Raw genomic sequence first — 27,896 nt, forward strand, 5'->3', positions numbered from 1 at the left:
AGACCACCACTCATTTCCCTTGTGTCCCCCAAAAAGTTTGTCAGTGTGCTTGGCACATAGGGCCCTTTACACTACCTGGCTCAATAAGATTTTTTGAATGAGAAGTTGAGTAAATGTAATTCAGAGGTTTGTTAACATACTAAGCTCAATTCATCTGGAAAATACTGTGAAAGTAGTAAAATTATTCTTTTTTAGGTTGCATGCTTCTTGTAATCATTAACCCTCCACACACTTGTTTATCACTTATTCATAATAAGTTCTTTCCATCACAACATGTAGTTCATATCATCTGCTTTTTCCTCCCCGCCCCCCACCGTGGAGGGATCCATCCACTTCCTTCTCGCTGGTTTGCAGCCCTCTCGGGAAGCTTCCCCGGTGTAATCTGAAATTGGCTTCTCTACTTAGAGGGCAGAGAGAGATGGAGAAGGGAGCAGGCCAATCCTGGTTGGTCGTTGGCAGTTTTAATAAGCAAAGGGAACTTGCATATGAGGGTTATCTTGGAGGCAACAAGATAATTGGCTCTCTGCACCCGCCCACCAAACCGTACAAGTTTCTATGGAGGCCCTGGGTTCAGTCACATACACGGTGCAGGTGTTCTCAACATCACATCGCTGTCTCAAGGCTGTGACCTTGGAGGAGCCTCTGGGAGCAGGAAGGGCAAGGAGAACGCACATTCCAAGGACAGGGGATGGGGCGAGGAGCGTCCTATTGCTGGGGTCCAGCTCGCAGTTCAGCCGGCAGTTCCGTCTCTCCTGTGACCTCCTCCAGCACTTATCAGTAAACAGTTACTACCTATTGTTATTTGCAAGGCACTGTGCTTGATATCTGGGGAGGTTTAAAGATGAATAAGATGAGATTCCTGCTCACAAGGACTATACAGAGATATGCCTGCTTTCAAATTCACGAAGCTGTGAGCTTTGGGAGGAATCAACGGGTGGGATATGAATTCGGGAAGGTGGGACAGGCTGAGTTATGGCTCAGATTTTATTCAGGGGGCCTTCTGGAGCTGCTGGAGGATGTTGCACCAGGTGATATAATAATAATAGAAGAAGAAGGAGAAGAAGAGGAAGAAGAAGAATCTTTATTAAGAGCTTACTGACTGAGGGGACAACTCAAAGGAAATCTTCAAAGGAAAAATGGCCCCCAGGGAGACTTCAGGCACAGCCTGTGGATGGGGACTGAGGGAGGGAAGCATTTATTCTCGTCGAGGGGGAAAGATAGACAGTTGCCTTCAAAGTCAACCTTTTTCAGAGCAAATTATTTTCAGGCAACTGTTTTTCGGGATGGCATGGGTTTTCAACTTAGTCTGCCACCAATGGATTTAAAATCAGATGGCAGTAACCGGTTTTGTCATCTGATGCAGACAGGTTTTCTTAGAAGGTTCCGGGGTGCTGCCCCTGCTGAGAATCCCCGGGACTTGCCTTTTCAAACCTCAGCCTTGAAAGCATTGCCCTCTGTTCTTTCCTCGTGTCCCCTTCCTTGTCTTTTCTGTATCCCCAGTGGGACAAAACACGCCCACTGGCGGTCTGCAGAGTGTGACAAGGACTTGTATGATAGCAACAATTCGGGGAATTCAGGTCCTTTCTGTCTCCTGCCATGCTCCTCCTCCCCAAGCACGTGTATGCGTGGCTCACTTACCCACTTCGTTGTCCACACTTTTCTGGGACGCACCATCTTCTTGAACATCTTCCCTACTTTCCTGGCATACTTGAGGACCAAGATGTCTTTTCTGGGCTTTCGTTCTGCTGACTTAGACGGGTGGCCCCAGGGACACCAGCCTATTCGTGGAAAGAGGGACAATCTTAAGTGAACTCTTCACTTAACTCCCCAAAGAAGCCTTGCCTTTCAGAGTGCTTTACTTGTGTACTGCAAACGCAGTGCTCAGAGGACATGCTGATTAAGGGAAAATTAGGGTCGCTTGTTTTCCTGTTTTCCATATGGAAAGAAGGTTTGAACATGCAGGATGAGCCTGAGTCCATATGCTTGGAAATCTGTCCATGATTCTTGCTTTGCTGAATTGCAGAATCAATGCCATCTAGGTACTGCGGTCTGGGTCCAAACACACCCAGCAGTCACAGCATGATTTCTGCCCTTTGAGGTCCTGATTGCCTTCTATGAATTCTTCTGGAAAATACTTGAGAAAGGTGATGGATTTAAAAATACTCTTAGATGTTCATAATTTAGATGTATCTGGGGAGTAATTTATCTGTGCTACTGCATACAACTTTCTTACCTTCTTTTTTTTTATAAGAAAGAATATTACCTTTGCATCTGTAACATTTCATGATTATTGTAGATTTTTTTTTTTTTTAAAGAAAGCATGTTTCACCCAGGCTTATTTAAATCTCTTGGGAAACATTCCTAGAAGTGACATGGCTGGGTCAAAGGTTGTCATTTAAAATTTTTAATACCGGGACGCCTGGGTGGCTCAGTCGGTTAAGCGTCTGCCTTCGGCTCAGGTCATGATCCCAGGGTCCTGGGATTGAGTCCCGAATCGGGCTCCTTGCTCAGCAGGGAGCTTGTTTCTCCCTTTGCCTGCCAATCCCCCTGATTGTGCTCTCTCTCAATAAATAAATAAAATCTTTAAAAAATAAAATAAAATAAAATTTTTGATACCTATGGCCAAGCTGCTATCTGGAAGTTTTTTACCTTTTTATACTATAACCCATGCATGATAGAAAGAGCTGTTGTAGATGTTTTACATGTTTCCTCATCTCTAATCCTTGCAAAGGCCTGTGAGAACAGATAGGGTGAGTAACCTGCCCAAGGTCACACAGCTAAGAAGAGATAGAGCTAGAGTTGGGAACGAGGCATCTCGGCCAGACTCCATATTGCACACTCTTGCCTTTTCTGCTCTGTTACCTCCATGGCAGCTGGGGGGGGGGCAGGGAGAAAATGAACAAAGTCATGCTGTGATGTGACTCTTCCAGCCTCCTATGAGTCCCTAGGTATGGATATAATCGCCTTCGCCCTCATTCTAATGCAGCAGATAGGATAGGTGCAGAATGTTTTCCCTGAACCAAAACCTTTGGTCTGTACATTCTTAATGAAACTGTGTAATTCAGAAATAGTCACTTTTAGGAAGGAAGCACCAGGCCTTTCCTCATTTCTCCCCTACCTCGTTCTGCAGGCTGCAGGCTAAAAAAAGGGCCAGGGCAGCATTAAATCTTGTACCCTGATGACCCCTCTTCGTGCCTCTGTCATCACGTGGTTGCCGGCAGCACCCGATGGGCAGTTGTCAGGTAGAGGGGGGAAGGTTCTACAAAGTTTCGTTTAGGGACGTCAGGTTTTAAACGCCTGCTTATCTCTGCTGCTGGATCTGGTGCGATGGATCACACACCCCAAAAAGTGTTTTCATCAGCGCAGCCCTGGGGTCATACAGGGTCAGACGGCTCCCATTTTAGAAAAAGCCCCAGACAGCTCACTTATCTCCTTGTTCCATCCTTGTTTGTGGGTGATTTGTATTCTTAATTGTACCTCCCTCAGAACAAAGACCAAATGAAACAGAAAGTGTTGGGAAATGCTACAGTTCTGGCTCTGTGTTTTCTGTTTGTTTTTTTTGTTTTTTTTTTTAATTCATTTATTTGACAGACAGAGAGAGAGAGCACACAGGCGGGGGTGGAGGGGCGGCAGTCAGAGGTAGAAGCAGGCTCCCCCCGAGCAGGGAGCCCCATGCAGGGACTCGATCCCGGGACCCTGAGATCATGACCTGAGCTGAAGGCAGACACTTAACCCACTGAGCCAGCCAGGTGCCCCTCTGTGTTTTCTTTCTGATCTTCCAAGCTCTGGGTGACTGACTTGAAGGCTCCCGTACCTGAAATGTTCCTGACTCGAGGCAACTGTCAGACGGAGGGCAGTGTCCCCAGTAAAGCTTGGGAGACACACCAGCTTGGTTTGAGGACCCAAAGGGCACATGGGGATGAGTACTGTCCGTTCAAGGTCAGAGCCTATTTTTGGACATTCGGTTCTCATGATAATGGAGCTCCGTGGTGGGGAATCAGTTCTGGCAGGGGCTAAACTGCATCTTCCTGTTCCTAAAACGGTAATGATTACGGTGCCTGCCTCATAGGGTTCCTGTGAGGAGTAATGAGATCATGTATAGAAAGCATAGAATTTAACACCAGGTGCATTGTGGGTGCTGTATAAATAGTCATTGCCGTCTATTGATACCACCATCATGATCCGCTGAAGAACCAGGACAGCTTTTTTTTTTTTTTTGGAGGCAAGTTTTGACTTTTTAATGTGGATATTTATAGACAGTTCAAGTCAGTAAATGTAAACACTGGTATAAGTGCTTTGGCCCTTATGGTAGGAAGGTCTCTGGGGGCTCTTCACCTTGACCGTCGTTAGCCTTAGTGTGTTTTCTTTCTTTACACTTCACACAGGAGAAACTGTGTGCCCCAGGATCTCGGACCTGACTTTCTGCCTATGTCCAGCTTGTATTGTACTTCTTACATGGCAGTGATAGCTAGGCCCTTTCATTCAAAGTCATTTTAAGTGATTAAAAAAAAAAATGGAGCAGGGGATGCCTGGGTGGCTCAGTCGTTAAGCGTCTGCCTCCGGCTCGGGTCGTGATCCTCAGGGTCCTGGGATCGAGCCCCGCATTGGGCTCCCTGCTCCGCGGGAAGCCTGCTTCTCCCTCTCCCACTCCCCCTGCTTGTGTTCCCTCTCTCGCTGTGTCTCTCTCTCTGTCAAATAAATAAATAAAATCTTTAAAAGAAAATGGAGCAGGTAAACTTTCCAGACAGTTCTTTGAGTAAATGTGCATTTGTGGCACTATAAGTATTTAGTGGTTTTGGTTCCGATGATGGTTGCCATAGAGCAGCAGGGCTGCTTCTTCTTCTTCTTCTTCTTCTTTTTTAATTAAAAAAGTGAAAATATATCCATATTGCCAGGGAGGTCTAACATAAAGGCAAGAATACTTTTTAAATGGCTGCTTAAGATGGCAAATTTTATAAAAAATGTTCTGCAGAAGTATTTCCCTACTTTTTAATGTGCAAAAGAAGTTTGCATGAAACTTTTCCATTTCGGGACTAAAACTGTGCTATTATTATTCACTAATTTAAGCATAGTGCATGCCAGATTAATTTATAATGTAAGTACAGTTTAAGGAAGAAGATGCTGATTTCCTTGTATAATATGGGAACACTAATATATTCCAAGGGTAGAAATAACTTGAAATTAATTACAGATCCCACATCTCCTATTTGCAATCCAAAAAGCCCTGAAAACTGAAAGTTTTTATCATGACTCATTTGGCAGGATGGGCTGCCCCGAATTGCCATGCTGCTATTCATAGCTTTCACTCATCCCAATCAGTGTGAATGTTCATGTTTTACTGCAGAAATATTGCTGTGTTGGATTAACAGGTTCTGCTCTAGATATTGCTGGGGGTGTTCTGGTTCCATGTGGCAGATGCACCATATTCTCTCTCTAGTATCCCCACATGGCTGAACTCTGAAACCTACCTGGTCCGAGGATTTTGAATAAAAGAGCTACGTTCTCCCATAACCAGGACACCCCCACGTCCTGGTTTTTCCAGGGACAGTCCCCCTTTACATCTGTTCAGAGGCAAGGTATAATTATTAATAAGGCCCCATTCACACTTAGAAGTGTTCCGTTTTGGACAGTAAATGATTTGGTCGCCATCCTGACCATCGATGAGTTCTCGGTAAACGGCCGGCGCGGTGCTGATGGGCATTGGTAAGTTTCTAGTGAGCTGTCACATATACGGCTTTGAAATAAACAAGGTTCCACATGACATTTTGAAACCCTATGATCATTTGAAGCACTGTTTATAAGAAAGAATTTTTAAAAGGTGTACACCCCGCTGCTTTCTTAGACAACATTCCCCGCAGCATGTATATGTACCTTTTCATCTGGCAGATCCTTGCTTTCCTTATTGTAATTGCTTGTGCACCAGCCTTCTTTTCCTAGCTCGCAAGCCCCTCTCTGTTCCCCCCGCCCCGTCATGATCGTTGATGCCTGGCATACATCGTAAGCTCATAAGGTTTATTTATGAAGCCTCAGCCTTTGCCATGTTCTAGGACCTGGTAACAGAGCGCGGTGAGCAAGCAAAGATGCTCTGGGGCCTCATGGAGGTTCTCATCAAGCGGGGTAGACAGATTTGGGGGCCTGGCCTGGAGAGACCAAGGAGGCTTGCTGGGAAAGTGGTTTGGGGAGCTAAAACGGGAAGAGTGTGAGGTCGGGCAGTGAAAGGGGCAGAGGCTTTGGGGCAGCCCCACTGGCTGGAGGTTTGGGGAGGAAGGACAGTAGAGGGAGAGGAAGCTGGAACCAGCAGTGGGCTGTAAGCAGATCTTATCTGTGCTTTCGCAGGGGGAGGTTTCTGGCTGCAGGGTAGCTCTCAGATTAGGGCTGGAGGGCAGAGCTCACGGAACGGAACGGCCGCCTGGCACTGGGTCTGCTGCAGGAAGGAATTGTTCCTGACCCACTGGGGGCACTTTCTATTCTCACAGCGCGACAGTTACTCTCTTGGAAATCTGTGCTCCGGCCAAAGTCGTTACTGCAATGTTCCGCCAAGTTAGAGCAAGTAGAACTGAAGGGTATTCAGGCTTCCGAATCCTGCAAGTTGAGAAAGTTGTAAATGAGAAGCAAGCCGCAAAACCCTTACTCACGGTGGGCGTTTCGGGAGCCAAGCGCCTGACAGGCTGAGGGAGGGGTGGCCGTCCTTGCCAGAGGGATGAAACTATGCTGGGAAAGCCTGCTTTGGGGACACTGGATGACCAGCAAGAGCTGGCCTGAAATGTCCTGCAGAAGATATGCTGGTGCGGGGCCTCGGAAGGCCGGCCATCTGGAAAAGGCGGTCAGGGGCGGCCCAGGCTTGGGGGCTTCTGACTGCTTTTCCTTTGCTGCTAACTTCACTGACGGGGTGAGGCCGCGTCCCTGGGACAGCACCCTTGTGTTTCCAAGTGTAGATAACTGCTAACTGCTGTTAAATATTAGTACAAAAGTTAGGAGGTCAATGTTTCATGCTTAACTCAGAGAGCCTTCTCTAAACTATGCAGGCGAGCTCCTGGTCACTTCTGGTTTTCCAAACAACCTGCCATGTAAGTGAATTATGGACCATCACTCCTCATCTTCCCGGGGAAATGAAGCTTCGAGGCCCCTCGTTGAGATAATTGTTGCTTGATGGCGCTGCCCTTGATGGATGGACGGATATCGTGACTGATGCGTGTATTTAATCCAGTCGTGGTGTCTGGACTGAGAAAAAACTGCCAACAGTTTACTTGAAGCACCAGAGAGGGACTTTTCTAGAATTTGTTGTATTTGCAGAAAAATGTATTTGCTGTTGTTTCCCCCTCTGGACGGTAAATCACTCACGTACTCTGCTCTGGTCTTTCTCACCAAGTCTTTTTCCTCGCAACTAATTTCAGACTTACACGGTCGTTGCAAGAACACTGCAAGGCATTTTTTTTTTTTCCCCAAAGATAGTCACTTGCCAACACGATGTCCCATCACTCCTGGATGCTTGAATGTGCCTTTCCGGCAAACAAGGGCACGCTCCAACATGATCACGTGCAGAAGCAGGCCATTGACTTAGTGCCGCCTAATCCACAGACCCCATTCAGGTCCGCTGGCTATCTTCACAGTGACCTTCACGGCAGAGGGATCTGACCCAGGCTCAGGCGTCTCGTCCCCTCCATCTTTCCGTAACTTCTGTGATCTTGGGATTTTTTTGACAGTGACAAGCCTGCTGTCTTACAGAATGCCCATCGTTAGGGCTTGTTGGCAGCTCACGAGTGGATAGATTGAGGTGGCGTATCTTCCACAAGAGTCTCACAGACATGGTGCTCCGTTCTTACTGCGTCCTCTAGGTGGTGAATGACCTTGACTTGTTTCTTTACCGGTGATGTTCATTTGATCATTTGGCTTAGAGAGGTATCTGTCAGGCTTTTCCTTTGTAAGGTTATTCTTCTTCCTTTTGTGATAAATACTTTGTGGGTGGGGTGCCTGGGTGACTCAATTGGTTAAGTGTCCGACTCTTGATTTCGGCTCAGGTCATGATCTCAGTGTCATGAGATCGAGCCCTGCTTGGGCTCCACGTTGGCCAGGAGGCTGCTTAAGATTCTCTCCATTGGCTCCTCCCCCTTTCATAAAAAAAATATTTTGTGGGAGGTACTTCAAGACCTTGTACGTGTCCCAGTTCAAGTGAGCCTTTAACTCCCTGGTTTTAGCATCCATTGATGTTCCTGGTGGTGTGGTTACTTCTTCGATAGCTGCCAAGTGGTGATTTCTGGTTCCATACTCTGTCCACACTTACTACTTGGCATTCTGCTTTATCGAAGAGCTTTCTCTTCTCCCTGTTTACTTTTTCATTGATTCCTATTTCATTCAACACACTTTTATCAGTATTTTGATGTTCAGATTATCCCCGATTTGGCTGGTGGGAGCCCCTTGGCTGCTGTGTGTCCTCTTGCTGTGTCCCCAGAGTTCTTTGGACACTTCCTTACTTTCTGGTCCTCCAAAATGGTTCATGTTTATCTTTTGCATTCTCTGCCCTAGACCTGCAATCAGCCATTTTCCCAAGAAGCCGTGATTCCTTTTAGTGGAGAATGGTATTTAGAAACTAAGATTTGGGTATTATGTGTGCTTACCACCAATGGTATGTGGCCGCCCCCAGACCCTCTTAGTGGGCAGGGAATATATGTGCTGTACACAGACACAGATTTGTACATCTATATTTATTTCTGTATTTATCGAGGTATATGATGAACTATGAATTCAGTCCTTATTCTCTTCCAACACCCGGGGTTATTCTAGATTTCTTCCTCTGTTTGAACTTCCTTCTCCAAAAGTGAGAAACCTGGCTCCCATTATCCTTAATGTATTAATTAATTTACTCAGTTGCCTGTATGTATCTAATCTCACGTCCCCACGGCCTCCCCATGGCAATGAGGTTGTCCCCCCACCTCATTCCTTGGGCTCCTGTGCTCTGGATGGGACTGCTGCCCCTGGACAGGAGCCCTGTCACCTCACTTGGGCCCTGACACCCCACTCTAGGCTTCCGTCTCCCCCAGTGTCTATCCTCGCTGCCCCACATCGGCTTCAGTACTCCCCACGCTACAGGCCACTGCTTCCTTCCCCCCCAAGGGGACAGCCTCTTTATGCCAGGACCCCACACTAGCATGCTTCTGCTCTGCTCCCCGAGTGTCTACTCTTTTCAGATTGTTAGGGCTGCCATAACAGAGTACCACAAACTGGGTGATTTAAACAACAGAAATTTATTGCCTCATGGTTCTGGAGGCTGGAAGTCTGAAATCAGGGTGTTGGCAGGGTTGGTTTCTTCTGGGGGCTCTATGGGAGAATCTGCTGCCTGCTTCTCTGCTTGATTTGGTGGCGGCTGGTAATCTTTGGCTTTCCTTGGCTTGTGGATGCATCCCCCCAACCTCCATCTCTGTCTTCCTACAGCCTTCTCCTCTCTGTGTATGTGTGTGTGTCCAGATTTCCCTCTTCTTGTAAGGACACCAGTCATGTTGGATTTAGGGCCCATCCTAACCCAGTATGACCTGATTTTAACTTGATAATATCTGCAAAGACCCTATTTCCACATAAGGTTATGTCCACAGGTTCTGGGTGGACATGAATTTGAGGGCCACACTCTTCAACACAGTACATCTGCTTTGCACAGTTCCAGCTAATGGGCTTTTGGACTACATCGTCCATGAAGGGAGGGAGGGGGGAGGAAGGATAGACAGAAACTCCGTCGTTCTGAGAAGAATGTTCTTTTTTTTTTTAAGATTTTATTTATTTATTTGACAGAGAGAGAGATAGCGAGAGTAGGAACATAAGCAGGGGGAGTGCGAGAGAGAGAAACAGGCTTCCCGCCGAGCAAGGAGCCCGACGTGGGGCTCGATCCCAGGACCCTGGGATCATGACCTGAGCCGAAGGCAGACGCTTAACGACTGAGCCACCCAGGCACCCCGAGAAGAATGTTCTTTACTGCCATATTATACTTATTCTCTGATCTAAAATTAGAGCACTCTGCTGCCATCAGGGCTGTTGGAAACCTCAGGACTTGGAGTGAACACGGGATGGCACTCATTAGGATGTGGCTTTACGATTCCTCCTGGGGATTATACCCTCCCACCCTCGAGACACCCTATGCTGTAATGGATGGCAGCTTTTTACTCACTGTTGAGCAAACCTCCTCACCTGGTCTGCTGCCGCTGGGGTTGGGGTGCTCCCCTGGCCCCTGGCCGCCCAGTTCTGGGCCACACAGCTGTGTCCTGGTGCACGTCGTCAGTCCCGTACCAGGCGGCGCCGGCCTCTGTGGGAGTCGGCTGGAGCATTTGTGCGGGGTGAGCTCTGACTGTGGTCATGAAGAGAGCCCCGTGTCAGCACCCCGACTCAGCAGCCGTGCCCAGCATATCCTGGAAGTGTGTTGCCCTGCTTTTTTTTCACTTATTAACTTGTATTATATTCTGAACTATATTAACTTATATATTACTTATATGGAATATATAAAAACACATAGAATATATACTTACATATATTAGCTCTATGTTAACATATATATGCTGATCACTTTCTCATACAAATGGAATACTCTTCTAGAGTCACGGTTTTTCATTATTTGAGTCTACCGCATGTTATGTAACCATCTCCATACTGTCTGGTGTTTGGATCAATTTAAATTTTTTGCTGTTGTAAATCATGCTCCGTCAAACATCCTTGATCAAAAATTTGTGTCGGTGGAAACTATTGATTATTAAATATCCACTGTTGACCAGATAGTAGGCGAGGCACTTTGCACATCTTATTAATGCTACCACAAACTCTAAGGAAGTTATCCCCATTTTACAGATGAGAATACTGAGGCTTAAGGATCGGGGGTTCTGCTACCCTCTGCGTTTGGTTCCTGAGGCAGTGCCCTGGGGAGTTGGCCAGGGTTGCTGAGGGAAATACTCTTAGACCTGCATGCCTCCTCCAGTTTTGGAGAAAGTGGTGGAGACTAAGAGATTTCTGAGTTTTTAGAGCAATGGCAGGTTGAATTCTCAGGGTCACAACTCCCCCATTCTAGCCTCATATAGGGCATGGTGATAAGGATGTGGCACTAACTCCTTGGGACACAGGCCTCCAAGGCCTTCCCTGGTCTCTACCCTGCTCATGGGTGGCCGTGCTGTCCCCAAGTCATGGTGCCTGTCAGCCCCGCATTGTGGCCGCCCTGCTACTCAGTGACAAATAAGGGTAGTGCAAGGTCCTGTGGCGATCAGAATCACTTATTCCAGGTCAACTTAATTAGCGAAGAGTCAGACAAGATCAATTATCATTAACATCCAGCTATTTCTTGGGGCCATTCTATCCGTATGAGCAGGAAGGCTGTTGTGGTAAGAGTTGAACCTGCATTGGTCAGGGAAAGCTTTTTGGGAAGGGTGGATTTAAAAGTGGCCCTTCGTTCCGAGAGGGAAGTAAGTTGGTGTGGACGGATGTAGGACAAATGGTGTGGAGGGAGTACAGATGTAGGCAGGTCGGCGTGGCGTTTGCAGGCATGAGGTTTGGCACTCGTTAGAGGTCCTGATACTAAAAATGAGGGAGAAGCAAAATGCCCTCATAGCCCGTGTTTGCTCTGCATATACACTGACAGGGTGGAAATTGACAAATACCCCAAATGCTTACCACCTGAGTGGTTTTCAGTACCTTACACGGATGTTCATGCAAAATGTGCATTGAGGTGGTAGAGCATCTATGGGTCTTATGTGTGCTTAGTTCTTGGGGCCCATCAAGAATCACTCATATGTGGAATTTAAGAAACAAAACAGATGAACGCAGGGGAAGGGAAGGAAAAATAAAATAAGACAAAATCAGAGAGGGAGACAAACCATAAGAGACTCAACTCTAGGAAACAAACTGAGGGCTGCTGGGGGTGGGTTGGGGGAATGGGGTACCTGGGTGATGGGCATTAAGGAGGGCACGTGATGTCATGAGCACTGGGTGCAACTGACGAATCTCTAATGCAACTGACGAATCTCTAAATTCTACCTCTGAAACTAGTAATACACTGTATGTTAATTAATTGGTACAAAAAAAAAAAGAAAAAAGGAAGAAGAAGAAAAAAAAAGAATAGGCTGGGCAGGGCGCACTTTCTTCCTCCCCTCCTTTCTAAAGACTGCCCAGGACCCAGGTGGCCCATGCTCTGGGCCAGGTGACCCTGCCTTATGGCAGAAGCAGAAACTAAAACAACTGGAGAACGCATCCAGTGACAAACACACAGATAACGAACCCTCTGGTTCTCTCCCGTTGCTTTCTTGAAGAGGAGATGGAGGTGAAGGGGTAGAACATAAGAAGATTGTTTTATTTTGGAGTGGGGAAATATTGTTTTCCTAGTACAAATTACAAAAATAAAGCTCTGGCTGGACAGGATACACAGTACGTCTTGCTGATTTCCACCAGCCAGGAAGGTACCCAGAGGGGCAGGAAGTACGAATTAATGGGGGGTGGTGCTGGGTAATGGAGGTCGGGAAGCTGCTTTCTATGCATCGGGCCCAACCAGTGTGGCTGGAGCAGTGCTTACTGGCCACGGGGCTCTCTCGGCCCTGGGAGCCCCTTCAGCACAGGCTCCCAGTGCAGACATTGCGTCAGACTGGGAGGTACTGGGCCCTCCATGCCTCTTTATGTGGACCCCAATTTGACCTCATGGTCCGAAGGCCAAGTAAGGGCCTAAGACCCCTTGTGTTGAAATGTGAACTCAGCCACTCCGTAGCTCTGTGACCTTGGGCAAGGTACTTATTAACCTTATGTGTCTCAGTTTCTTTATCTGTAAAATGGAGATTTTAGGAGCACCTACCTTACAGGATGGTGGCAAATCAAGTGAACTAATAATACTCGTAACAAGCTGAGAACTTGCCTGACACTGTTGAGCACTTAAGACTCATCAACTATTGCTCATATCATTGTCACGTAGCATGGGATCCTGGGCGCTCTGGACCTGCCAGCTGGTGGTGTTTTCAAGGGCCTGCAGGTCTAAACAGGGATATGAGTTACTCACACAGAAGCTCCCCCACTTACCAACAGGTTGCCTTCCGAAAGGTGATTAAGCTTGCAGAGCGTGAGTCAGCCCTTTTAAAACCAGGCTTTTCTCAAAAAAAACCAAAAAACCAAAAACACCCCAAAAAACAAAAAACCAGAAAAAACAAACAAGCAAAAAAAGAACAAGCAAACAAAACAAAACAAAACAGGCTTTTCTCAAAATAGACCAGTTTCAATGTCAGGTGGCTAGCCTGCCTCTTCAAAACCCCCACGAGGGTGTCCTAGGCAGATATTTTGTTTTGAGCAGACGCCTGAGCACTCACTATGATTTGGAAAAACTAGAACTGGCCTTGAAACTCTGTGTCCATCTGGTGTGCATGGTTCGTCATTCACACCAGCCACAGTTCAGGTGTTCACTAGCCACACGTGGCTGGTGGCTCCCTTGTTGGACTGTGCGGGTACAGAACGTGTCCAGAATTGCTGGAGAGGGCTGATCTTTATTTATCAGGTGCCTGTTTGATGCAAAGTAGAAGTCAACACAGATGTACATATTAACATATGTAGCAATGTTAACCCAGGTGTCCGGCTTGAAAGGAGCATAGGATATATATTGGAGGTGTTTTAGGAATTCAAGGGAAGTTTTGCAAAGGGGTGGCTGGCTATTTCCAGGCTAGGCATTTCTCCCAAGCTCTAGCCTCGATGGATCTAATGGCCCACCCAACGCTTTCTTTTTTTTTTTTTTTTTTTTGATATCCCAAAAATATCTCAAAGCCAATAGACCCAAAACCAATCTCAGTATTTCTTCTCTTAAACCTTCCACATTCCCCTTGCAGGGAGTGGCATCACTACCCGCCTGGTCTGAAGAAGGAAAAAAGGAGGGCATGGAAGTCCAGATACGTTTGAAGAGGGAGTGGAGTCAGAAACTCAGAAAGAAGAGCCTGGTGGCGTCTGTTTTCCTCTCTGAAGTGAGAGGCAAGAGCCTTTCTGGGATTGATGAGTGTGGCTGTGAATTAGGCAGTGTGGAAAGATCTGAGATCATTCCTGTGGGGTACAGCAACAGGGGCTGATGAGGGAGAAGCAAAAAAGATGTGCAGATAAACCATCAACGTGTCATGGTAGAGTCGGGACTGGGCGTTATTCGGCCCAGGCATGAGTTTGTGACACATGAGCAAGCAAGAGGGAGGAAGTGAGACCCATTTGTAGTGGAGAAGTGCTAGGCAGCTGTGTTGGGCAGAGAATGGGGCCAGAGAATGGGCACTCTGGGGAGACGGGACAGGGGAGCGGGGCTCGTTGGGCAGGGATGGGCGGCAGGGCTCTGGGCCCCCTCTCTGAAAAGTGCGTGTCTGCATAGACAAGAGTGTGTCCCATGTTTCTTCAAGGCTTGCTCTCTGGCTGGAGAGAACTCCTGTTCTCTTTAGGCTGCATTGAGAACTGTTTCCTAGAATGACTGTTGGCTCACCAACAGTACGGAAAACCAGTGACATATTTTGGTGTCTTTTGAACACACATGTGGAGGCCATAAGTCAGTTTCAGTTGCAATGATGCAGTGCAAGTTACTATCAGATGCTCAATCACACTGTTTCAGGTACCAGAGTAGTTTGTGGTCAGAGATAGGGAAATTTTTGTAAAGTAACTATGGTAATATCTTCTGAAAGGAGATAGAAAACACGTCCAATAAGAAAATTGTGGGTAGAATGGCAAATATGCAAAACTATAATTTGGATGATTCTCAGTATGGGAAACTTGTTCCGTGGTATTTAAAGGCATTTTAGAATTCTAATTTCATATGTATTTATATTCTATTCATGATGAAATCTATTCACCATTGGCATCCTCGTTTTCCTATGACTCATTTGGAGATGTTTATTATACAAATGGGATCTGGAAGGCCATTGAGCTGATGGTACTGAATGGCAGTGATATCCACACGTAGCTACATATCCGAATTGCCCTGGGATAATAAAAAAAAATTCCTGGTTCTTAATCCCTGGAAATTCTTATTCAGTGAGTCTAAGATGGGATCAGGGAGTCCTTTTTTTTTTTTTTTTTTTAATTCCCCAGGTAATAATGTAGCACAGGCATTTTGGGGGTGCTGGTATATAGGTGAATGGAAAGTAACTAGGGGTGATGATACATTGAGGGTAGCCATTTCCAGCAATCCTGTCCCCATTATTCAAGGTCGAGCTCTTTTTTTTTTTTTTTTAAGATTTTACTTATTTATTTGAGAGAGAGAGAGAATGAGCAGGGAGGAAGGGCAGAGGAAGAGAGAGAGAAGCAGACTCCCTGCCCGATGCAGGGCTGGATCCCAGGACCCTGGGATCATGACCCGAGCCGAAGGCAGACGCTTCACTGACTGAGCCACCCAGGCGCCCCAAGGTTGAGCTCTTGAAAAGCCCACATAGTAGGAGAATTCATGGTTGAATTGCTTAAAACCTTGAGAAGAACTGGGCTAGAGACTAAAATTATTAAATGAATCTGTGACGCGCATCTTTCGAAAGTTCAATAAAATAAAACAGTAAGTGCATGGAATGAGGATTACATCACTGGTAACAGTGGATATCACACAATTGATTTCCTCATAGACTATACCTCATAGAACTTGTTTGAAGATTAAATGAAGTAACGCGTGAAAAGCCCCTGGCCTAGGGTCTGATTCCTAGGAAGCACTTGGACGAGGTGATGGGGACAAGGAGGGCGATGATGATGGCGAGGATTTTCGGTTTTCAACTCCAGCCTTCTTCCTCTCAACTCACGTAATTTTGAACTGGAATTTTTAACTTTTGCCAAAAGGGTACAAAGGTCGGTGTGAGGAGTGTAGAATCTCATGCAATCTCACAATTGATTTCCCTTGCGTATTAACGCTCCTGAAGTTTCATAAAACTTTTTGAAATCGGTTTTGCATTGGTGCAGGTAACATGTACACTAAGAGGCATGTCTTCTCTGGGTCTGGTGCTCATCCCAATGTTAAAATGTCTTCCTGATTTCATGACTGGTAATTGTTGACTTCATCCTCCAGGGTCCCACCAGAGTGTGCAGAGTGATGTGAATACTGTAGGCAGAGACGTATTAAGGTTAGCCAACTGGGTGGGTCTCAAACACCCTCAGATTCAGCGTCCTATGATCTTAGCTCTGAACACGGTATTTTCATGCCAGGCACTTGTTAAAATTCTCTCGTGCTTCTCACGTCTGTTTTCCAGGAGTCCTTACGGTTCTAAGGTTCACTATATCCTTCTCTTCCGCTTCCTACTTTCCACTCTGAACTCCCCCTCCCCCTGCACCCTCAGGTGCACACATCGCACACACACCTGGGGAGCGGTTCGGCCAAATAAAATGCTTTTTATGCCCTTTTTTACCACAGTACCAGGATAATATAAAATTGGAAGAAAAAAAAATAAAACAACCTTACCCTTACTGGGGGGACTCTCATAGTTTGTATTCTGTGTTCACATACGTTAAAACTGAAGTGCTATAAATTGATTTCATGACCCAGTGTTTGAAAAACACTGGCCTGGGGGTTTTTGGCATCTTCTTTGGAATCAGGTGGATCCGGATTTGAATCCTAGCTTTACCACTTAATAGCTCTGCAGCTTGGTAAGCAGCTTCATTTCCTCATCTGTCAAATGGAGATAAGATACTATACCTCATAGAACTTGTTTGAAGATTAAATGAAGTAACGCGTGAAAAGCCCCGGGCCTAGGGTCTGATTCCTAGGAAGCACTTGGACAAGGTGATGGGGACAAGGAGGGCGATGATGATGGCGCAGATTTTCGGTTTTCAACTCCAGCCTTCTTCCTCTCAACTCACGTAATTTTGAACTGGAATTTTTAACTTTTGCCAAAAGGGTACAAAGGTCGGTGTGAGGAGTGTAGAATCTCATGCAAGAGGCACTTGCATTTGGGGAACGATTACCAAATGTTCAGGAAAAGTTACTACTAGATGTCGCTAGTAAGTTCCTACACGGGGCTTGCCACTCGCGTCGCTTTCTGTGCGTTCCCGCAGCCTCCACCCTGGACCCGAGCAGTAGCCGCTGGCTCATCTCCTTGCCTCCGTTTGCCCCTCTGTGACTGCTATACGTGACTAATCTCAGGCTGGTACCCAGCATTTTAGGAGCCTCTCTCCACCAGCTGGGCGATGGGGGGTACAAGCCTTGGTCCCTCTTCTAGGGGCTTGGGTGACTGCGACATGGTTTTTTCTTCTTTTTTTTAAAGTCACCTTTTCAAACTATGCTTTTCCTCCTCCCTAAAATGGGGATAACAATATTTAACTGATAAGGGCCGGTGTGTGGGTTAGCGATGCTTTCTGTAAACCACCCAGCCCGTGTGCTCACCTGCTCACCTGCTCACCTGCTCGCGGACTCTCACGAAGCTCCACCCGCATTGGTGCCCAAGTCAGTTGCTCCGCCCACGTCAGCAAACCCACCTTCCCCGGTCCTGCCTCTGCCCTTTATACCAGCCTTCACCTTTGCCTGGCTTGCTTGCCACCCTCTCTGTGCCTGGACTATTCCTCCCCATCCTAATAAGCTCTTCCTGTGCCGCAAAGCTTTCCCTTACCAACCCATCCGATAACGATTTATGGATTCCTCACGAACTAGTTCCCGTAGTTGGCAATTAATCGTATACTGCCTTCTGATCTCTAGCGCAGTCTTTTATTATCATAATTATAGTATTATTAGGTCGCTTTATAGGATTTATGTCTCATACCCCCAGTTAACTTATTAATTCCTTGAGGGTAGTGATCAGGGCTCACACATCTCTGAATCCTCCCTAGCACCTAGCAGAGTGCCTTGCAATAACGTGTGTTTAATACATATTTGTCCATACACTGGATGACTGGGTACTGCATTAGGAGTACCTGCTGTAGGAGCAGAGGGTCCCAGGTTAGAGCTGAGAGAGAAGGTTTCGTCGATGAAAAGAGATTGGAGCTAGCTTTTGTTAGGAGGGCTGCATTTCTGTAGGTTGGGAAGAGAGGTGGGCACATGGCTGTGTGGGGAGGGCTATCAGGTGACAAGAGCCCTGGCAGGTTCCTTATGAAACAGATCAATGTCCCAGGTGCTGAAGAAATGGGATGGAGTGCTGCTGTGGTCAGACTCACGCCGAAGCCCTCTTCTTAGCTGCGTGGCGCCCATACTCTTGCCTTCCCTCTTCCCCAGTTTTGACCCACCTCCTATGCCCCTGCAACTGGGATCTGATGAGCTGTGGGGCTGCTGGTGGAAATTCTTCTCTGAGCGAAGATGCTTTTATTTCCACTTCATTCTCGAAGGAAATTTTTGCTGTAGCTCAACTTTTTACAAATAGCAGCTTTTTCTTTGAGTACCTTACGGACACCTTTCCGTTGTCTTCTGTCTCCCAGGGTTTCTGTTGAGTAGCCACGGTAAGGCTTCTGGGTCTTGGGGTTTTTGTTATTTGTTTTTTGAAGGTGATGCCTGTTTTTTCCCTCTGGCCATCTTTTTAAGATTTTTCGCTATGATTTTGGTTTTCAGCACGCGTACTGTAGTGTGGTGTTATTTGTATTTGTCCGTTTGGGGTTTGTAGTAAATTATTAAATCTGTGGTTGGAAGATAATTGGTCATTGTTCCCCAAATACCGTTTTTGCCTCATTCTTTCTCTTGTCTTCATGGAACTGCAAACTGCCCATATTTTAGATCTTTTTACCTCTAAGATAAAATCTGCTATGGATGCTATCTTCTTTTTAACATTTTCCACCCTTTTGTCTCTAAGTGCTTCATTCTGTTTATTTCCTTCCGACCTGTCTTCTTCTTCTTATTTTTTATTGCGGTGTCTAATCTATTAGTAAACCGATCCGTTGAGTTCTTGATTTTAATTATTTGCCCTTTAGTCCTAGAATTTCTTTTTTAGTTTCTAGTTCTTTACCAACGTTGTCCATCTTGTCTTTTATGTAGGCATACTTGTCTTAAAGACTGTGTCTGAAAACTTTTGTTATCTGTGTATCCCTTATATCTGTATAAGACCTGTGTCTGAATCCCTGTGGGTCTGTTTTTGTTGTCCATATTTCATTGATTTTTTATTTTGTTGTCTTTTATCCTTGCATTCTCAGCTATATTGATTGTGTGTATGAAAAACTCCAGAGGTAATATAAATCCTAGGATAATGTTGTCTTCCTCAAGATATGATTACATTCACTTCTGGGAGTTCCAGATCATTTTAATTTGATCAGAGATTGAGATGATTCAAAGCTAGGCTTCAGTCTTTGAGGTTAGTCTGTTTCCATTTAGTTTTATCCCAAATGAAGCTTGTGTGTGTGTGTGTGTGTGTGTGTGTGTGTGTGTGCGTGTGTGTGGTTTCTAGACTTCCTTTTCCTAGTTAAGTCCTGATCTTCAATTCTTGTCCCTCTTAGTCACCGGAATGTGTCAGAAGCTTTGCTCAGCTTCTGTGCCCCGGAGCCTCCTATTCGGGAATTGGCAGATGCCCCTAGGCTAGGGGAAGAATGCCCCAAATGTCAGGCTTACCTTCCTGAGTTTCTTTCTTCTTCCCGATCCTGCTCTCCTAATTCTTTGCTACCTTCTTAGTTCTCTGATTCTTCTAAACAGATTTTAAAAAACATGTTTTGTGTAGGTTTTCTTGTTATTCGCCTTGGGAGTTAGGTCTGAATTACCTAATTGTGTCATTAGCAGAAGCGTACCACCCCCTCTCAGCCAAGGATTTTATTATCTTAAATCCAGCAGGGATGTTTACAAGTCTCTGGAATAGAATATTAACATGATTTAAGTGGTATTTTAGGAAATTTAATATGTCAGTGGTATGCAGAACAGATAGGAGTTGGGAAAGGCTCAGGAAGTAGAACAGTTAAAAGACCATCATAACTGAGTGCTTTCTAGGGTAAGAAAAAAGCAGGTGTTAGGGTTTCTGAAGCTGGGCATTTTAGAGAGATCCGAATGAGAGTCTTGGCTCTCCTCCTTACTAGCAGATTGCCTTGAAGCAGTTCCTTTACCTATCCTGTCATCTGTAATATGGAATACTAAATAAAGTCCCTACCTTCTTAGGGTTATAAGAATTACACGAGAAACTCAGAAAAACTGGTTTTAATGGGTTGGCATATAGTATGTGCTCAATGAATAGTAGCCATTGCTGTTACTATTCCAAGATCCAAAATTCAGTTATTTAGGTTAAAATTCAAGATCACTGTTACTGGCCCTGAGCATGACCATACCATTGTCAACTTCATGGGGGACTGTTCACTTCCTGTGAGTAACAGGGAATAGCTTACATACGTTTATGTGGCATCACTGGTACCAGTGATATTCTAAATACCCGCCATGTACTGAACTGATTTAGAGGCTGATGCCGTGGCTTTAAAGATGATCCCAACCCCACATCTCAAAGGTATAATGATAGGTGATTTTAGAAAGTACCTTTTGTTGGGATCGAGGGTAGATGTTTCATATTTTAGGCTTAAAGAGCCATAATTTCAGCATTTCACTTTAAAAAAAAAGATTATTTATTTGAGAGAGAGAGAGCACATGAGAGCAAGAGTGGGGTGGAGGGAGAAGGAGAGAGAATCCTTAAGCAGACCCACTGCTGAGTGAAGAGCTGGACGTGGAGCTCGATCCCAGGACCTGAGACCATGACCTGAGCCGAAATCAAGAGTCGGACCCTTAACTGACTGAGCCACCCAGGCGCCCCAAGCATTTCACTCTTAAAAACAACCCAGCGCACAAGCATAGAAGCTTACACAAAAGATAAACCAGATAATGAGCCTTCATGTCACAAAAGGATTCCTAGAGTTGTAGATCACTTGAGAAATTATCTTTTTGAAACCTCTCATTTTCCTAGATGATCGAAGTGCAGACCGGAGGGTTTGGGTGACTAGCCCAAGGACACACACTAGTAACGTCAAGGTCAGGACTGGAACACGTGTCTCGATTTCTGGTGAACTGTGGTTCTCTTGCCAAAAATAGCACGTCTTTGTCTTTTCTAACCTGTTCCACGCCTTCCCCAACTCGGTTTGAGTTTCCTGTGGCCCATGGGACCGGGTGCCTCTGGGAAACTCGCCTTCCAAAAGGAAGACCCATCTGTCATCGTGAATTTCATTGACAGAAGCTAGAAAATTCATGCCAAAGAGGACTCTTTTCTCAGTATCTAGTCTCTGACCCTCTGTGACTGTCCTCCCAGCCTTTTAATCTCTGGAAATCCCATTTATTTTTTGTGTCAAACTAAAGGATGAGTTTCTGGCGCTAGGCTCAAGATAGAATTCCACCTTCACTTTCTTCCGCACAAGTCAGGACGTGCACTCGGCTGGTGACCATCATGGGAGACCTATGTCAAACGGTACCTGTTTTCTTCTGCGTCAGGCAGCGAGACCACTGGTCAATCATTACCTGTTTAGTGTGTGGGACATGGGGCCAGGCTCTAAGATCAAGTATATATAGAGGAAGTATCTGCATGTGAAAGGATTAGTTTTTTCCCAGTGTGTAACATCGGAGAAGTCCTAGGTGTTTAAAACAAAACAAAACGTAGAACCTAAAATAAGAGAAGTCCTTTGTAACAGAGTTTGTCCTACTCTGATAAGGCGATACTTGCTATCTTTGCTTTTCCTAAAAATCTGCTTATGAGTAATGACAGTCCTAACTCAAGATTTAGAACATCTTTTACGTGTGTGATTTCCACAGTGTTTTGGCTAGGTAACTGAGAGACCGAGGTTTGGCTGAGCTGTGTCCTTGTTAGAAAGGCCCAGCATGTAAATAAGGGATGGACCAACAGATAGGTGATACAGAATGTGATACGCTGAGCCTAATGGAGGGGCTCTGCTTGCCAGAATGACCAGACTTTGCAGGAAGAGCACAGAAGAGCAGGTGGCTCATAATTAAAAATAGAAGGCAATCTAGAGCCTTGCTCCTCGGAGTCTGGTCCAAGGACCTTGGAGCTTATTAGAAAGAGGGAATCACAGGGCTCACCTAGACTTGCCAAATCAAGATTTGTGTGCCCATTAAAAGTGGTAATGTACTGGTCTGGATTTTGTAGTTAGCTCTTCCCTTTACTGTCAACAAAATCGATCATATCATTCATTTGCATTAATCCCCAGTTCTCCCTCCTGTCTTGGGATGATGATCACAATCCCTAGGCATGGTTCTCCAGGCCCTGCAGGGCCAGCCTGTCTCTGGTCCCTCTCTGTTGCCAACTGCTTTCTAGTATCATTCTGTACACAGGACTCTTCGTGTGGTATGGTAATCTCTTCCTTCCTGTCCCTTATTAGACTAGGAGTTTCTAGATGCTAGAGGATGTCTTGCCTTTTCCTGTTCCTGGAATATCATTCTCAATAAATGATCTTAAAAAGGTGAATAAACGCATGAGGGACTGGAATGACTTGCGAACCACTAAGAGCAGCGGTGTTGGGGGCCCCTGTGGGCTTGTCCCCAAGCTTCCTGTTACTTATCTCAAGGAACGGTGACCTGAAGCCTCCACATGCGTGGACAGGGCCAACCAGCAATGTCAGCCCAGCTTGGCTGACCTTCAGAGCTGGCCTGGATCTTGTTTGAATATCTCCTGGGTGGAAGGCAGCATTTGGGCTTTGTAGGAATATTAAAAGACCCTACGAGGGGTAGAGTTCCTGCTCTCAAAGAACTTACAGTTTGGTTAGGAAGAGAGGTGTACACAGTGGAAGAGTTTATAGTTAAGGAGAGAGTTGGATAAGAATAAAGACAGCATGGAATGCTGCTCTCAAGCAATGTTTGATTCTCAAATGAGCAATGTAAGATCAGTGGGTATTGGGGAAGTCTGGGAGGAGGATTGGGCTGGAGTGGTCTGGGAAGGCCTGTGGAGAAGGAGGGCAGAAACTGGGTGTTGGAGGATGGGGAAGGATGGGCAAGGCCTGAGAAGGAGCAGCAGAGAGCGCAGTGTGAGCAGGGATTCCCAGGAGCCATCTGCAACAGAGAGTGGATCTGAGCTGGGAGAGACGTGCAGGTTCTAGAATCGAGTTCTAGAATGTCGTCAGGCTCTCGAGGCCAAGGCTCTGACATAGTGATGCTCGCACGCAGGGGGAGCTGGGAGAGGCACAGAGGAGAGAGAAGTCCTCTGCAAGCTGGAATAGAGAGTGACTGAGACTTGGACCATTGCAACCCAAATTCATCTCAATAGAATTTTTGGAGCTCATTTTCGGGGGAGGAAATGAGTAAAAGAAGGAAGATACAGCTAAGGATTGAAAAGAGGATGAGGTCACACTGTCCATGAAGTTTTATAGAGTGGAAGCTTGAATGGACCTCATCTTTGCTTTTGAATCCCACGTTCCATTTAAATTTACATGCAAATAGGATGAAGATGAGTGCTAGACAGTACTTTGTTAGTGATTGCACTCTGGTGGTATTTGAGTGGACAAGGGAAAGACTATCTAGAAATGTATCTGGAAGGAGGGAAGAGAGGCAGGATGTGGGCTGGTGGAGGGACCGTGTTTAGACCAGGCAGCTATTTTCAGAGGGAAGGTTAGTTAAAAGAAAGGGAGGAGGATCTCAGGTCAGAGGGAGTGGCCGTGAGGGGGGGCCCTTGAAGGAGGGAGCAAGAGAGTGCATGAACGTGAGCGCCGAGCTGAAGCCAGAGCAGAGATGCTGCCGGGCCCTGAGAGTAGACAGGACACCAGATGAATTGATGCTTTTAGACTTTAAAGCATGAAAATTGGTGGTTCAAAACATTTCTGTCACCCAGATACCCAAAAGCCACGAATTGGTTCTAAGCATTGTTTCCCACAACTGTTTTGCTTTGTCCACCCTGGGCTCTTGGAAGGGTAACACCCAAAGGTATTTGTAAACTGCTGGTCCTCCCAATACCCACCTGCTACACAGAAGGGCTCTGCTACACAGCCGGGTTGGGGTGGGGCTAAGACCTCTCTTTAGGCCAAGTCCCTAGGGTGTCCAGGCCCTCGAACTAGGAGGGTTTCTGCCAGCCCAGGCCTTCTACACCCATGGGACCTTCTCAGCTGCGAGCAGGCCTGGCCCGAACCATTGCCCCACTGAGACAGCTCCTCAGGACTGAGTATGCTCTAGCAGGGCAGGCCCCCTCCCGCCCACGCTGGCCCTCCGATCCACTGCCCAAATCAGCTGTGTGGTTTTGGGGAAGGGGACAGCGGAAGAGGGTCAGGCAGAGGTGTAGAATTTCACAGTTCAGACCTGACAGTCACTAGCAGAATTACCTGATGCTATGTTTCTCTTCTGCAAAGGGTACCATGCCGGTGGAAAGGATGCGGATGCGCCCGTGGCTGGAGGAACAGATCAACTCAAATACGATACCAGGGCTAAAGTGGCTTAATAAGGTAAGTGTGTTGGGTGCCTCTGTGTGTGTGTGTGTGTGAGAGAGAGAGAGAGAGAGGTCCTTACTAAAAGACATGCATGGGGACCTCCAAAGTAAAATTGCATTCTTTGTGTTCAAAATCTTAACCTTATTCGTTACAAAACCAGCCAACCAAAAATGATCTGTGTTACTGTTTAATGGTTCTTACCCCCTTCCTTCTCTAAATGCCTCTTTTGCTTCTCCTGGCTTCTAGGATTAGAGAACATGGAAACTCTCGGGTTTTGTGTTGGGAATGGGGCATATTGGCTCTCTTCTCAGTATTGTCTGTGTAAAGAAAACTTTTTGTTTTTTGTCTTAAAAAAAAGTCTTCTCTTTTCATTGTGAAACACTGTTTGTGTGCCTACCGGTCCTAAAAAAGTAGGCTGTCATTTACAACCCCCCACATATGTACATACATACACATGTACATAGATCCTCCCTTACTTTACCAACCTCAAACTCTCAATCCAATTGATCCTACCTGCTAGGAGTGAATCAGGAAGAGAGTGGATATCAAAATAAAGAACACCTGAAAATATATAGTTACCACCTAGAAAAGCAACTAATATATCATGCCTTCTTTAAAAGGGCCCAAGGGAGACGTTTCTCTCCTGCTACCAGGAATATCACAATTCTTCTGAGTAAATTTCCTTTTCCTCTTCTGCCTCCCCCTCATTTTAATCTTAAGGACCCGATGACTAATTCAGCTGGTCAGGCTTTATCTTCGTATGGCGTGCTCGAGAGCTTAGAGCCCGGTTGTGGCCCGCTTCTAACAAGTGTGGAGGGTCCTGCAGCATCGTTGTGCTTACTCATATCACTCCTGGCTTCATCTTATCTTTTCAGATGTCTCTTGAGCCTTATTTTCCCTCGCCCACTTATTTCTTTTTTCACTATTTTAAATGTAATGGTATTTTATTTGAGTGCATCAGTTTCAGTAGGTCCTTTTCTGAAACAAGGTGGGGTAAGAAGTGAATAGAAATAAGTAAACTGTATGCTCACTTCAGGGGAACTGTCCTATATCTTAAGGTCTTACGGCAAATAATTTCTTTTTCTAGGCTTGCTATATCCATAGTGTTTCAGATTTGTATCATGGAGGGGTTTTGTAATTAGCCTACTCCAAAGACACAAACAAGAAGTCAGGTTGGGTCGTGGCCTCCTTGGTTATAAGGAAGGGGAAACTGTCATCAAGCAGAATTGAAGAAACATAGGGTATTCAGTAACGATAATAACCATAAAGACTAATGTTTATGAAGTGCCAGGTGCTCATTTAAGCAAGACACGTGCATTAGTTCACATAATCCCCACAATGGGGGGAGAGATACTATGATGTTTTCCATTCCACAGACAACGAAGCCAAGGCACAGAGACGTGAAGTAGGATTATATTTTAAAGGACAAGATAACATTGCCTATATTGATTTAGAGTGTGACATGAAAATAGAAGTTCCTGGTTTCTGAAGAGAAGTAATTTTTTTTTCTTTTTAAAAAACACATCCATCAATTTTGGCTGGCTTGATTCAGGGGCAAACTTACCGTGTTATCGTGTCCCCTGTATGATTAGGCACTTGATATGGTGCAATTAACTGTCCTTCTAGTAGGTTGAATTGTGCTCTGCCCCCCCTCTCCCCCCGCTTCCCACAAAAGGTATATCCACGTCCTAGCCCCCGGAAACTGTGGATACGTCCTTACTGGGAAAAAGGGTCTTTGGAGAAAGTGAAGGATCTCAGGATTACCCCAGATTATCTGGCTGGGCCAGTCTGATGACGAGTGTCCGTATAAGACAAGAACAGAAGGCCATGTGGAGACAGAGGTAGAGAGATTGCAGAGATGTAGCCACAAGCCAAGGACACCCGGGACCACCAGAAGCCGGAAGTGTCCAGGAAAGATTGTCTTTACAGCCTCAGAAGGGAATGTGGCCCTGCCGACATCGTGGTTCTAGATTTCCAGCCTCCAGAACTGTGGTAGGATAGATTTCTTTGGTTGTAAGCAGCCCAGTTTGTGGCAGTTGGTTATGATAGCTCTGGGAAACAAACACACCCTCTTACGGTTGCTTCCTCACTGGGACTCTCCATTAAGACACCTCTTCTTCCATCCACTTTGTCCGTGTTTTTCTGATAGATGACTGGAAAGGGAATGGATTCCTTTTTGTACAGCTGCATACTTGGCCCCTCGTAGGTGGCCCTCCCTGCTGAGCTTCACTCAGCCGGCTCTTGGCTTGTGAGTTCTCTTTCCTGGTAAGGACAGAAAGGAGACCCCTTACCCACCTGGTCTGGCCGCTCAGCCTGTGGCAGATGACACGTCTCAGGAGCCCCTGGCACAGGAGGCCATGGGCACCCGGGGTGGGGGGAGCCAGTAGGGCAGGCGGCCCACGGGCCTGGGCGGAGTGTGCATGTGGCTGTGTCCATGCTCGTGGGCAGGGCTGTCCCAGTCATTGTGGACCTCGGATGGCATCAGGGATATCTCTCCATACCTACACCTCCTCAGGCCATCTTTTCATAGGTTTCTGTTAACTTAGGCTTTGGCACTCATCTGCCCACATAAATATTTCACTGGAGACCTTACTATTATTTCCTTCTCTTTTTTTAAAGATTTTATTTATTTATTTGAGAGAGAGAGAGAGCAGGGGGAGGGGCAGAGGGAGAGGGAGAAGCAGGCTTCCCGCTGAGCAGGGAGCACGACGCAGGGCTCAATCCCAGGACCCTGAGATCATGACCTGAGCCGAAGGCAGATGCTTAACCGACTGAGCCACCCAGGCGCCCCCTATTATTTCCTTCTTATTCAGAAGCATTCTGCCTAAGAATCCCTGCTTGTGTGTTCAGTGGTTTGAGATCGCTGTAAAATCTCTTCTCCCACTGAAGGCTGGTTATAGCTCAGAAAACTGTCTGTGGGGCTTTGTTACGGCTCACTTATGCCTTAGCTGCCTTATTCAGAATGTGTTGGTGTTGGTGGTGAAGTCCTCTGTGCTGGAAGGCCCCGGGGGGCAGGCCAGGGATGTCGTGATTGCTGCTGCTCGCAGGCTCGGTGCTAGGCCTCCTGCCAGACCCTTAGGAAGTACTAGGTGAATACTGTTCCATGAGTGAATGGGAGAATGATGTGTGCTTGAAGAGGAGTAACATTGGTGACCGTGTCTTTGTTTTGTTAAGATAATCGGACTTAAGAACATTGGGTCGGCAGTTGTCATGTTTCTCTCAAGTGGAGAGTCCATCATATTCGGGACATTCTTAGTAAGAGACAGATCAGTGGTTAATGAATGCCTTAAATTGGTTTCCATCTCTTATTCTCAGTACATGTTGAGGAGGATGGTGATGGCATGTGTCCTCTGAAGGAGCCGTGAGGAAGTTTGGAGAAGCAGCCTCAGCACAAGCTCTGGCAGAAGGCCTAGGCTTGGGCCCGTTACTTTTTATTATGAGTATTTGCAAACATACATGGCAGGTTTGAACAGTCTAATGACTAGAAAGAATAGTATAGCAAATCTCATGTAGTTTCCAAATTCACATCCAGATTTAAAAATGACTGACATTTAAAATATTTGTGTGTCTGTGTGTCTGTGTGTGTGTGTGTGTATGTGTCATTTGAAAGCAACTCCCTGCCTGTGTACATCTGTAAGACTTAAGACTATTTTCTGTATATTCACAAT

General features: G+C 46.1%; 1 protein-coding gene across 5 annotated transcripts in view; it reads left to right on the forward strand.

Annotated features, from left to right (window-relative positions):
- The window catches only part of IRF2 (interferon regulatory factor 2), an 80,783-nt gene that overhangs the window by 16,824 nt on the left and 36,063 nt on the right, over window positions 1–27,896 (forward strand). For 3 of the 5 annotated variants that reach the window (XM_036071342.2, XM_036071345.2, XM_036071343.2), the window contains exon 2: window positions 24,151–24,243. In XM_036071342.2, coding sequence (XP_035927235.1) covers window positions 24,157–24,243 — 87 coding nt within the window. In that variant the 5' untranslated portion in view covers window positions 24,151–24,156. Of the gene's footprint in view, window positions 1–21,178; window positions 21,273–24,150; window positions 24,244–27,896 lie in introns of those variants that run through there. The other 2 variants (XM_036071341.2, XM_078069843.1) reach the window with 2 other exon arrangements.

Source organism: Halichoerus grypus, chromosome 3, assembly GCF_964656455.1.
Source record: "Halichoerus grypus chromosome 3, mHalGry1.hap1.1, whole genome shotgun sequence".
NCBI lineage: Eukaryota > Metazoa > Chordata > Mammalia > Carnivora > Phocidae > Halichoerus > Halichoerus grypus.